Source organism: Lissotriton vulgaris, chromosome 7, assembly GCF_964263255.1.
Source record: "Lissotriton vulgaris chromosome 7, aLisVul1.2, whole genome shotgun sequence".
NCBI lineage: Eukaryota > Metazoa > Chordata > Amphibia > Caudata > Salamandridae > Lissotriton > Lissotriton vulgaris.
Genome location: NC_141695.1, coordinates 1,574,032,591 through 1,574,044,433, shown reverse-complemented (window position 1 = coordinate 1,574,044,433; position 11,843 = coordinate 1,574,032,591). Strand labels below are relative to the sequence as shown.

At 43.4% G+C, this 11,843-nt stretch overlaps 1 protein-coding gene across 1 annotated transcript in view; it reads right to left on the bottom strand.

The window, feature by feature from the left end:
• Positions 1 to 228: 228 nt before the first annotated feature.
• The window catches only part of LOC147706023 (baculoviral IAP repeat-containing protein 7-like), a 28,470-nt gene continuing 16,855 nt past the window's right edge, over positions 229 to 11,843 (bottom strand). Inside the window, exons 4-9 of the mRNA XM_086929016.1 lie at positions 8,324 to 8,405; positions 7,915 to 7,960; positions 3,628 to 3,882; positions 2,788 to 2,844; positions 1,079 to 1,286; positions 229 to 399 (exon numbers count right to left, since the gene is read on the bottom strand). Of these exons, the coding sequence (XP_086785142.1) occupies positions 1,087 to 1,286; positions 2,788 to 2,844; positions 3,628 to 3,882; positions 7,915 to 7,960; positions 8,324 to 8,405 (640 nt within the window). The 3' untranslated portion in view covers positions 229 to 399; positions 1,079 to 1,086. The remainder of the gene's footprint in view (positions 400 to 1,078; positions 1,287 to 2,787; positions 2,845 to 3,627; positions 3,883 to 7,914; positions 7,961 to 8,323; positions 8,406 to 11,843) is intronic.

Here is an 11,843-nt window from a genome sequence, read left to right as displayed (position 1 = left end):
GCAAATTCGCGGATTGCGAGTTCGCAAATCCGCAAAATTCACGAACGCGAGATCCGCAAAATTCACCCATGCTTGGTGCATAGCCTATGTCCTTCTGCTGCAACTGCCCTTGCCAACGCTGTATTGGGTGTTGTGATTGGTGCTGTGGTTCCTGAGATAACCCGCCTCAAAGGTTTGGGCTCTCTATTATATTAGTATGGATGTTGAATAAAACGCATGAGAAACTCCTTAACTGCAACAATAGTTTATTATTCAACACTTTATAACTTAATTATATATTACTCTACCATATATTGTATATTTCCACAATACATATTTTAAAATTAATTCACATCTAGAAGCAAGGACATGTTATACTTTCATCCAAGATGAGTCAGGAGCGTTCCATATCGTGTCAACCTACAAGACAAAAGGACCGAAAATTCAGTAGGAGTACTTACTCACCCACCCAAAACTCCAGGCAGACATTATGAAAGCATAATCTTGCTCAACCGACCATTCTACACCAGACACTGTTGGTATTTATGCTTTTTTCTGCTGGGAGAACACTTCTACCAGTGATGACTTTAGGGCAGTGCAACCGCAATAGGGGCCGACTGGAGGGGGGGGGGGGGGGGGGGGGTACTGTGTTTAGCATTAACTTGGAATTTAAAAGCATTTCATGCAGCGTTCATGGTGCGTCCATGTTTGAGGCAGCAATATAATGTAAAGATGACTTTTGTGATTAATGTTCTTGCTAGAAAGATCAGAGTTAATCTAGAGGCAGTTTTGACTCGCCATAAAGAAGCCCAAATGTTTACTTTGCCTGCAGCAAAGATCAGATCTGTATTTAATATGAGGGAGGAGTTATGGAGAGATGAGGGGCACCTGACCAGGTGATCGTGAGGAGGTCAAAGTGGGGGGCTAAAATCAAAAGAATTGTTGAACCGGGTGTCACCAGCGCTAAAGCCAGCCCTGAATACCACTACAGAGCTGTGCATCCCTGCTCACATTAAACACAAACCTGGTCAGGGCAATGGCATCAAGGTACATTATCCAGATGTTTGAACAAACTTTAAACTTTACAAATAACACTCACCCACGGGTCTAGGACATGAAAGTGTGGACAGTGTCCTCGATACTGGCTCTGCAGATTGGGCAGTGTTTTAATCTGGGGGCACACCCCATACACACTACAAGATGGCCACAGGGAACAAAGACAATGGAAACCTGGCTGTCCCTGCATATCTTGCACACTCGCTCTTCCTTTAGCTGACGCAGCTGGTCCTGTACTGTTGCCAGTGATCCTAAAATATTAAGGAAAAAAAAGGAGTTTAATTCTAACCCCAAACCCCTTGGCATTTCCTCAACCTATCACCAAACAATTATGCCAAAGTAAAGAGGGGTGGTGTTCAAACATCCAGATTATAAAAAGAAAACCCACAAACCATTACACAAATCACAACACGTAACCCCAGATAGATGAACCCCATTGTAATATCAGCACTACCTCTGAAAGTGATAATGTAACATACAAGAAAAAAGGTTCAGTGCATAGAATCTGTAAGAGAAAAATCCCTCTACTTTCAAGAAAGAAAGTATTCCTGGGATCTGGTTGATCAGAATCAAAAAGTAAGAAAAAGATGAATCAGTGATTGGCAGGGTGGTACCTCATTTATGGGCAGTCCTCTGCAATCATGCTCATGATGCAGAGCTGGACAATACAGTCGTGCCAACTAGCATAGGTCTTTTTCTCTGAAGCACTTCAATGGGTATAAAAATGGACGGGCAAGATCACTCTTCCAAGTTAAAAGAACAATGGTTTGAACCCACTATGCTACTTTCATGTAGCCCACCCCTCCATTGCAGTTAGAGTTACCATAGTCCATTTCAGTTATGCATCAATTAAATAGTGCTTGTGCTGCAATTAAGAGTGAAGACTATGTTCTTCTGCAGTTGGGTGCTCGTTAACCAGACTTCAAGGCTTTCTGAAAACTATGCAAGGCAATCAAGGATTGCTCCCTACACCCGATCCCAGGACCAAACCCATTCCTCTTAAAGCATGTGACCTGAACCTGGGACCTATATTCACAATTTAAAATAAATATCATAGGAGCCACTCTGCAAAATTATGAAATGTATTGAATTCTGCAACCTACACGCAAGTGTATTAAAATATTGCGCTCCAACTCTATCCGACATCTCCTAGCTGGAAGTCAGTGTCCACTTGGACTCCCTTCCTTAAAGATTATACTTAGCTTATCGTCCCCATTTTGTGAGGATTTACTTATTTGTAAAATCCCCCTCCACCTTAAGAGATGCAATACTGAAAGTTTCTACTCTACTGCCATTGGTAATAAGAAACACTGAAGGGGAGAGTAAAATCCCCACCAGTGGGGTGTTTGGTACATAAGCTTTAGGACAGGATAGGGTTCGAACAGAAGCATGGGTAGGATTAAATTTGATGAGGGAAAGGGACAAGCGAACAGATAGGCAAGTCGCAGTATATAGAACATTGTGCTATATAAAACTGCAAAAAGTCAGCAAACACAACTGTAAGGTATTGGGGCACTGTACATGAGCACCAGTTACATTACACAAGGACAGATTCATTTTTGTTAGGCATCGGGAGATGAAGCGATTTGCCCAGAAATACAGGAGGTGGAGCCAACAGACTCAAACCTGGGTCCCCAGTTCCAAAGCTAGCACCTCTGGCTGGTATGCCACTGCTGGCGATTTGCAGGACCAATAAATGCTGCCTAAAACCCATTATTTGTTACCACAATCTCGCAGTCACACATTTTTTACCTGCAGCCTCCAATTTGGCAGAAGCCCCCACTGCGCTGGGGTTGCGAGATACTGGTTCTGGTGAAAGGACAAACAAAAGGAGGTCTTGACTCTACCAGGTTTTAAATCCAGCCTCAAAAATCACTGTTACCACCCATCCTCCCTCCATGCACTACACCCAATGGGCCACTGACAAATACTTCCCCAGCATGCTCAGATACTGGCTTTGCTAACAGAATAACTGCAATCAGAATAAAGTAAGGTAGATCAGTTCTGCCCCATCCCGGAGGACAAGACAACTGATATTTTACACTATCTACCCTAGTCTAAACAAAGAAACAGAAAAATCAACATGCTCTAGTGGGGTGTCCGGAGTACATGGGAGATGCTTGAATCCTTTCAGAACCCAAACTTCTTACAAGGAGGATTTTTTGGGAAGCCTACTGTCAGACATAGTTAAAACGGATCATACTTGGGCCTGAAACTCTCCAAGCACGCCTACCCCACGAGTTGGCTATGTAGGATGCATCTATCAAAATACTGAATCTTTATCCCTGAACAAGTTAATGAATTAGCGGAAAGAACTGAAAATATGCAAGAGCACAGAAAACCCACATTTGCTCTTGAATGTGTTTTTCCAAAGGGGCATTTAAAGGTGACCCTGAATTAAAGAACTGTAGCTATAGTTAGCCAGTGTACCTGTACTCAACAACCTATAAATACAGACAGTTTAAAACAGTTACACCAAAGCAGATGATGCAAAGTATATGTATCGCAAAAGTAACAGTCCTTTGAACCCAAACTCTTGAATGTGGAAAGTGGGATGATATACCATGCAGGAGATTCAGATGACAACTTTACCTTCACTACATGCATGGTCTATGTCAAAGTCCAGCATCTCTTGGTCACTGGGCAAGAGAAGAGACGTTAAGGAATCCCAGGGTTCCACAACCATTAATGCACTTTGCAGCATCTGTTGCGTCGTCTGCTCAAAGTGGCCTGCGATGACAGCCTGCATCAGTGGAGAGTACAGATGATCATCCAGCCACGATTGAGCAACAAGAGATTGAGATGAAGGAGCACAAGCAGGAGGCTGAGCAGGTGAGGAGCCGAGCCCTAGAAATGATCCAAACAAAAAGGTAGCACATTCACATTTGTAATTTTAATATTTTCAATCTAAATAACTGCAAGGAGGCATAGATGTCTAGTGAAATCTTACTCGAAGATCCAAATGGTGATAGATCAGCTGGAGGGAAAGACATTGGCCAGTCACAAGATTGAAAGAATGGTTATTTTGCCTTCTTCCCAACCACCAACACGAATACAATGCTCTCATAAAAGCCAGTCTCTGAAGATCCTGCTGGCATTTGTATTAGTCAAAAGAGTGACAGTGCCACCATCTTGCTCAATTAAAACGGGTGTGGTCCCTTATTCAACTTAAGCCGTACTATAGAACCTGCAATGGTGGATCATATTTAGGCGCGGGGAGGGGTGTAAATGGAGGTGTTGTCACAGGGTATTATGATCCAGCCATTTAAGGTAGTCCGAGAGAAAGCAAAAATTCACTGGATTGGAGACCACCCCCCACTGTTTCCACCTATAGCAGAATTTCTAAGCACTTACCTACCAATCAGACCACCATATGCATAGTTGTCTCGACGGGAGCAATTTCTGCATTTAGACAGTCAGATGGGCATACCACCCCTCAAGGGTCAGTTTGTGGTGTTCTTAATATAAAAATAAAAAAAATAAAAAAAAAAGAATACTGTTTCCCTGTACCTACAGTGCTAGCTTTGACACCTGCAGGTGGACTTGGTTCTAGCTCTGTGCACCAGTAATGGATGCCAGTTAATGGAATTAGCTTACACTCCTTTCCTCAAAGCACTCCAAACCCTGCCTTGGAGGTCGCAATCTGTAGTTCAGAGGAGATCAAATGGCTCCTACAAAGCGAATAGGAGCCTGCATCTTGGAGGGGGAGAAAGGGGTGCTCAACGAGTGAGAACTCCTCAAGTTAAACAGGCACAATTTGGGTGAACCTTTGGTGCTCACTGAAATACGAGGAGATCGACCAATAGCCATTAGTTACCGTGGCTTGAGTGCTCAGGCCTTTCCTAGAGTTTAGGAAAAAAAAAGTCAGTAGTCCATACAAAGCCATGGGCGCTTCAATAAGTTTGCTGCAGGGGAGACTAGGGTTCATGGGCAAAAGGAGTGTTGCCCTGCCACCCTCTGGGAAGAGGCAAGAACAGGCAAAATAAGACAGCAGTTGAAAAGAAGTTACTGCTTTGAGGCAGTGTCATGAATCTCTGGCGTGAACTCTAATCAACTTTGAAGATGTCCTACTACACAAGCAACAGGAGTGAGGATTTAATCAATTTGCAGACACAAGCTACAGCAGTGACATCACATGAGGGTGTGTTGGATTAGAATGCCATGGGTCTAGTTGCTTTTGGGGCACATGAAGAGTGGAAGGGGTTGCAAAACTCCATTCACTTAAATGGCTATGGGTGGGACAGGCCGTTGAGGACAAGGAGGGAGTGGGTGGCAACATTGTTGATTATCCCATAGAGGGGGGCTGTTTCCTGGCATCAATGCATGGTTAGTACAGCATTACAGCATTGTTTCAGTTGGAGAACTGTGTCCTCCGCTCCATAATGTTTTCAAATAGACTGCAGAGGCCCAAGAAAAGGAAGGATCCAGTTGTAGCCAACAATTAAACAGGCAGACTAAGTTAATTGTGCAGTTTAGCCACTGCATAAAGAGCATCACCCGCCCCCTTTAACAGCTACAGACTGAGTGGGGTTCTTGATGGGCCTAGTCTATCTTCAGCTTGGCAGACAAAGGCTCATAATGAACTAGAGTGGAAGAGGGAAAGGGTGAAAATATGGATGAGGGGATGGGGTGAAAATATGGATGAGTGAAAAGGTGGAGTAAAACAATGGATGAGTGAAAAGGCAGGGTAGATGGGTGTCTGGAATGAAGAGTTAATACATAGTGAGTGAAAGGAAAAATAGATGGATGTATGAGTGGATGGAATGATGGATGAGCCAGAGAGGATGAGGGATGAGTTTAAGGATGGATAGTTTGAGCAAAAGGGTGAACGAATAAGTGAAAGGAAGTATGGATGAAGGGGTGGATAAGTTGAAGGATCGGTTTGATGGATAGAGTCCTAAAACCAGTGGTGCCACCTTTGAACTACACTACATCCTCCATGTTTTGTGGTCCATTTTTATTGGATGGAGGGTGATTTCACACCAGGTTCACTGAAAATAAATGCACTCCCGCTTTGGGTCCAGCAACAAACAGAGCGCCAGTGACATGGATTGCTGACAGGTGTATGAAGGTGCCTGCGCCATTCCAGCACTGAGCAGTCAGTGTGACCAAGTGAAAGTTAAAGAGAGAGTCAATGAATGAGTTACTGAGTGAGAGTAAGAAGAGAATGTGCGAGAATCAATGAGAGTTAGGGTGAATGACAAAGTAACTGATTATCTTAGTGGGCCTCACACAGTATCAGAGTAATTCATACTGAGTGAGAATTTGTGGAACTGAGTGAGAGAGTGGGTCAATAGAATTAGTGAGACTGCATGAATTAGAAAGACTGAGAGTCTGTAAACTTAGGATGTTATTTACAAAAGACCTGCACAGCCAGAGGGTCACTGACACTCTGGGGATGCAAGCCTCTCAGCCACATCTATGAGGCACAAAGCCACCCTGCATGGCCTCAGATAGAATAAAACAAGGCAGAGCAAAGACCTGCATGCCTTAGTGCAGCAAGGAGGCGTTCCACAGGCATTGCAGTGGGTGTTCCTATGCAACACCCATGGATTTTGCGGCTGCCCCATATTTACGAAGTCCATAAACCTGGGGCAGCACCAAAGCCTTACACTCCTCCTCCTCCTCCTCCTCCTCTCCCACCCCCCCCGCCCCCCGAACAGGCTTAACGAGGAGAAATGTTTATTTCTTGTAGTTTTTTTCCCCTTTGCTGCAGAGTGCATCACAAAGAACAAGGACAATGCCTCCGTGGATTGTTTTTGTGCAGCAATGCGTCACTTCCTGTACAAAACACATCCTGCCAACAATGCAGAACAAGGGTGCCTGGGTTTGCGCTAGGCACTAAATTGTGCACTGGTTAAAGGACAGGAATACACTGTAGCTCGTAGACACAGTGCATTCCTGCCTTCGAGACAAAAGACTTGCGGGGCTGCCAGATGCCCACTCTGTTAATGAGACCCTTAGTGCGAGCAAGTGTGAGGGAACCCTTCAACAAGCTCATTGGAATATGAACCAAGGATTACACACTCCACTTTGAATGGAGCCAGACGCTGTAAGACAATCCACCAACTTCTTAGCTAAAGACTAATGTAAATATTTCTACTGGCATACCGATCCACTGTATTAATCATGCACCTACCTATAACCAGTGGCATCTTAGTTTACCTGAGTTCCATTGTACATGGTGTAAATATTAGCAATTCAGGGTGCACTATGCAATTGTGTAGCCCAAATGCTTGAGAAACACAATGAAGCAAACACCCATCAGCCGGGCTAACTTGAATCCAGTGGCTAAGTGGGCAAAGGACCTAAGTTTGGGTATACCCTGCCAACTTACAGTGAATAAAGCAAACACCAGGAGAAGGATGGATTGCTGAAACTTTTCCGACACTCACCCCCAGTCACAGATCTGGGTTGAATTCATAATTGTTCTTTAGCTCTCTTCACCACCCCAGTTCCGACCCAGCCATATGCAAATCAGTCTTGACACTGCCTTATGGCCTGGCAGTTCAGGCTGGACTGTTCCCATTGGGTGCAGGGTCAAGACTTGTTTGAATATGGGTGGGTTCAAACCTGAATGGCATGGAAGCAACAAGAAATGGATTTAGGCCCAGAGCTCTGTACCGGGGTGAATGTATGACATTGTTCTGCATTCTGTCCATCAATTGATTTTTGCATTTGAGAAAAACAATGTGGCATAGGCATCAGAGCTATACAATTCACTCTAAAACCCACAGAAAGTTAATAAAAAAGATAGAACTAGTTAGAAATATACACTGCTAGTTCTGATGGCAGAAGGAGCTCATGATGGGACTCCTTAAGGAGCAAGACTCAACCATCAAGCTTTACACCAACACTGCCCATTAATACTCAACTCACCTTGGCGCGGTGTGGTGCTCCTTACTGTGTTCTGCTGATCAGCCTTCTGAAAAATATGGGATTGGCTCAAAGTGAATTTATAATCCTTTAAAACAATCATTTTACCTCCTACACATTCCTCACAAGCTCTAGAGTGGCTCATAGTGGACACCAAAGCCCCAAACCGGGATAGTTACTAGCAACAACGGGCAGAAGAATAAGCTTTACCAGTTCACCTACCCACAAGCGGAGATTAGATGCACAGCAGACTGATTTAGAGTACCAGTTAATTGAAACCGCTACAGCCGTATCCAACTATGCCCCTTCTAATTTAGCAGCCGATTTCACCCTTCATTTGCAGTGCTTCTCACAGGTATGCTCTTATGCAGGAGCAGGATCATTGTTGTGCAGCACACCGAATGCAACTTACCGGAGACTGTGGACCTTCACAGTACTGCTCCTGGACAGCACGGATGAAATCCGGTCCCTTTTGTTGCTTCAGAAATGCACACCTGGGAAGTGGACAGAAACCGGTTGAGAAAAGGCTCTGCATACAGAGAAGCTGAACCATTGATGGATAGGTTCCCAATAGCATGAGCAATTAGCAGTTGATCAGTATAGCAATTCACAACTTAAAATTTGAAATGGGAATAATGGTCAAGTGTTTTGGTGGGAGTAGTTACAATGACACCAGGATATTTTTTCATGGAAGCTTGAGGTTCAACAAGAAACAACAACTGGTGTCTAGAAGATCAGATAGTCTATCACCCTTCTAGCCTAGAATGTTTTGACCAATCTGAAATCCAGCCAATTCCCATCTAGTTCAGATTCTTGTCACCAGCAGCATTTCCAAACCATCCCACAGCTCTCCAGGACTCACATCATCAGTCATTATCTGCATTTAGTCCTGCTCCTCCAGGACTCACACCCTCAGTCATGATCTGCATTTAGTCCTGCTCATCTTCACTTTGGCATTGCTGTAATGGTGTAAAATCAACCCCATCAGTCCCCTTCCCAGTCCACAGCTGACCAGCCAATGTCCCCTGGCTGCTCCTCCAGCCACCCCTATAAGCTGCAGGCCAATTAGCCAGAGATACGTCAGACAGTCACAGGCCCATTGAATACTGCATACAATGCACAATAGGACCTTCTCAGGTTCAAAGTAGGGGACTTGCTGAAACCAGAATCAATGAATTCCATCTCAACTTGTGTCAGGCATTTTCATTTCTAAAATGAGAATAATAAATCTGATCAGTATCTGGAATGAGATTGGGGAAATTAAGGGGCATGTATAGGGAGACCTCCTGAATCATCACCGGTATTTTCACATAAAAACGAGTAATATTGGAAACATTTGCTGTACAGCAAACCAAAGGGAAAAAACAAAAGTTTGAGCCATCTAAACTATTCTCAAATGAGGCAATCTGGGCCAATATGTCCTGTTAAATTACAAGACAGGATTTTATAGAAGATTTGATCCTAGTAGGGACCTTAAGCCACTCTTGAATCTGCAAATATGAACTAAATATTTCTACCCAGACAAGAAAGGGGGCAAATCCAGACCTGAAACATGCGCCCCCCCCAGGCAAAGTCTCACCTCCAGTCACAAATACATCCCGGAGAACCATGAGCTTTACTCACCAAGCAGGACTCAACACAAAATAGCTAAGTAGAGATGGGGCCACCAATAGTGCAGCAGGTGCAATGACACCAGGGCAGAAAAGTGAACGAGTACTGTGCCAAACCATTGTGGTGGCATTTTTAAGCTAACCCAGGGCAGTGGAATGGCGATTTGCCGGCGTGATGCCCTCATGTTCCCTTGCTAGGACATTAAAATGGCCACAGCCATGCAGCCACAGACCTTGGCCTACAAGGCATAGCATGCTGACCACGTAGGCAAGCAGATGCCCACAAAGGTATCGAGCCCCATATAAATATTGAAATGCAATACAAACAAGTGTCTGCAGAACTGCTAATAAGTCCAGAAACAACCTTAAAAAAAGCCAAGGATGGTGTGGGGGCTGGCACTGGTCATGCTAGCCAAGGGAAACGCGACAATGAAGCTAATTAATTATAACTACAGATAAGAAATCAAAAACGAGAAGACAGTAAAAGGGAGCAAAATTGAAGAGTCAGATCAAAAAGCGAGAATGTTTAAGAGGAAAGAGCAAAATGCATAATATGTCGAGGAGTGAAGCATATAGTAATGTATAGTAATGGGGGGGGGGGGGGGGGGGGACCAACGAAGCACAGGAGTAAGAAAGCCAAAGCAAAGGAATGCAATAAGAGTAGAGACAATGAACCTTGCTGCAAGATAGGTGGGGAGGAGAGAGAAAACTGATTCATGAAACAAAAGCAAAAATAAAACGAGCAGAGTTCAGAGGTGTCGGGTTATGCAGTTATTTTCCTGCAGTAGCAAAGACATGGGCTGTATGATCCCAGTAGCCCACTCTTTGTGCCTTGATGAACCCACGTGCAGCATCCGAGTACCACCAAGTGTGCGAATAGTCCTAGAGCCTCTTGTGCTTAAAGGAAAAAGGAATCCGAGCTCCCTCAATTGAGGCAGATATGTTGGGCAGGGCAAAGGAGGAGGAGGGGGGGGGGGGGGGGAGAATTTTTTTTTTATCTATCAACAATCTTTCAAACAAACCCTTCCAGGAAAAAGGAGGCGGACCACGAGAAACCAGGAAGGAAGGTAATGTATTTATCCCCCGCTCTGCTGCGACGCGTTTCGAGCACAGCCGTGCTCTTGCCCACACAAAGTTTTTAGCAGCATTGTGGTACATTTAAATTTCTTTCTAACTGCTCGCCCATTGTGCACATGATGACGTGAGGCATTCAAGCATAAAAGACATACTAGTGCAATTCGGCCTCTTGTTTTCTCAGTGCATTGAATCATTATGATTTGGTTTACTCACTGTGCAACAAAGTACATATGTAAAAATACTCTAGTTATCGGCTTAAATGCCTTTTAAATTACTTGCATTAACTCCATCTTACACTAGGCACTATTGTGCAAAAAATCCGCAATAAACACACTTTTTATAACTTTCCCTCATACTTTAAAATATGTACAGGTTTTCATATCACTAAAAATTCATAAATATAGTTTATACCTTTAACCATAAAACTCATTTGTTGTAAAATTATATAAGCAAATCCGCTCAACTTCATAATTCATCTTTATCAGTATATACACATTTCAAAATACAAAAAGAAACCTTAATCCTTTGGAGTTTAAGCCTATTGAGTTAATATTGCTGCATAAATGCATGGCGCTGCGCACTGTTAAAACTTAAGAGGCTACTTAAAGTGCTTGTAAATTATAAAGTGCAAAACAGATTTAAATCCAAATAAAACATACCCCATAAATAATACTTGTTAAAATTCCTGAGTGGAAACGGAGGCTGAATATTCTTTTCATACAATTACTCAAAGTTTTTCTATTTGTCTGGAAAATCATTAGTTTTACTGTGCTGTGTCCTGAGCTAGCTGGTTATTGGATTCCTATAAATAATAGTGCAGATCTTCTGTGTTATTTAACTGATTGGGATTTTTACTGTCTAACTCAACTATCATTTGATTTTACATACATACATACATACACACGATGATCCTAGAGGAGAAGAACCCTACCAGTCAACATACTCATCTCACAGACCTAGTGAGAAAGATGGGCATTTTGGAATACTAGGTCACTTGGTAGTTCACTACCAAGGGGATGGTGTATTTGAATGGGAGTGTCCAGTGTAAGTTGCACTGGAGGACCTATGCAGGGATGGAGGAGATCTTTTGAATAAAGCAAGCTGCTTTAGGCAGAAATGAAGCTTGTGTTTCATTTGATTAGCTGCCTTCACGATTAATCTCACCTAGAAACGGTCAGTGTAGTATCATTTTAATGATTTCAGATGATATCTCCGGGCAAAACATGTGTTGGCCCCTGTATGGAT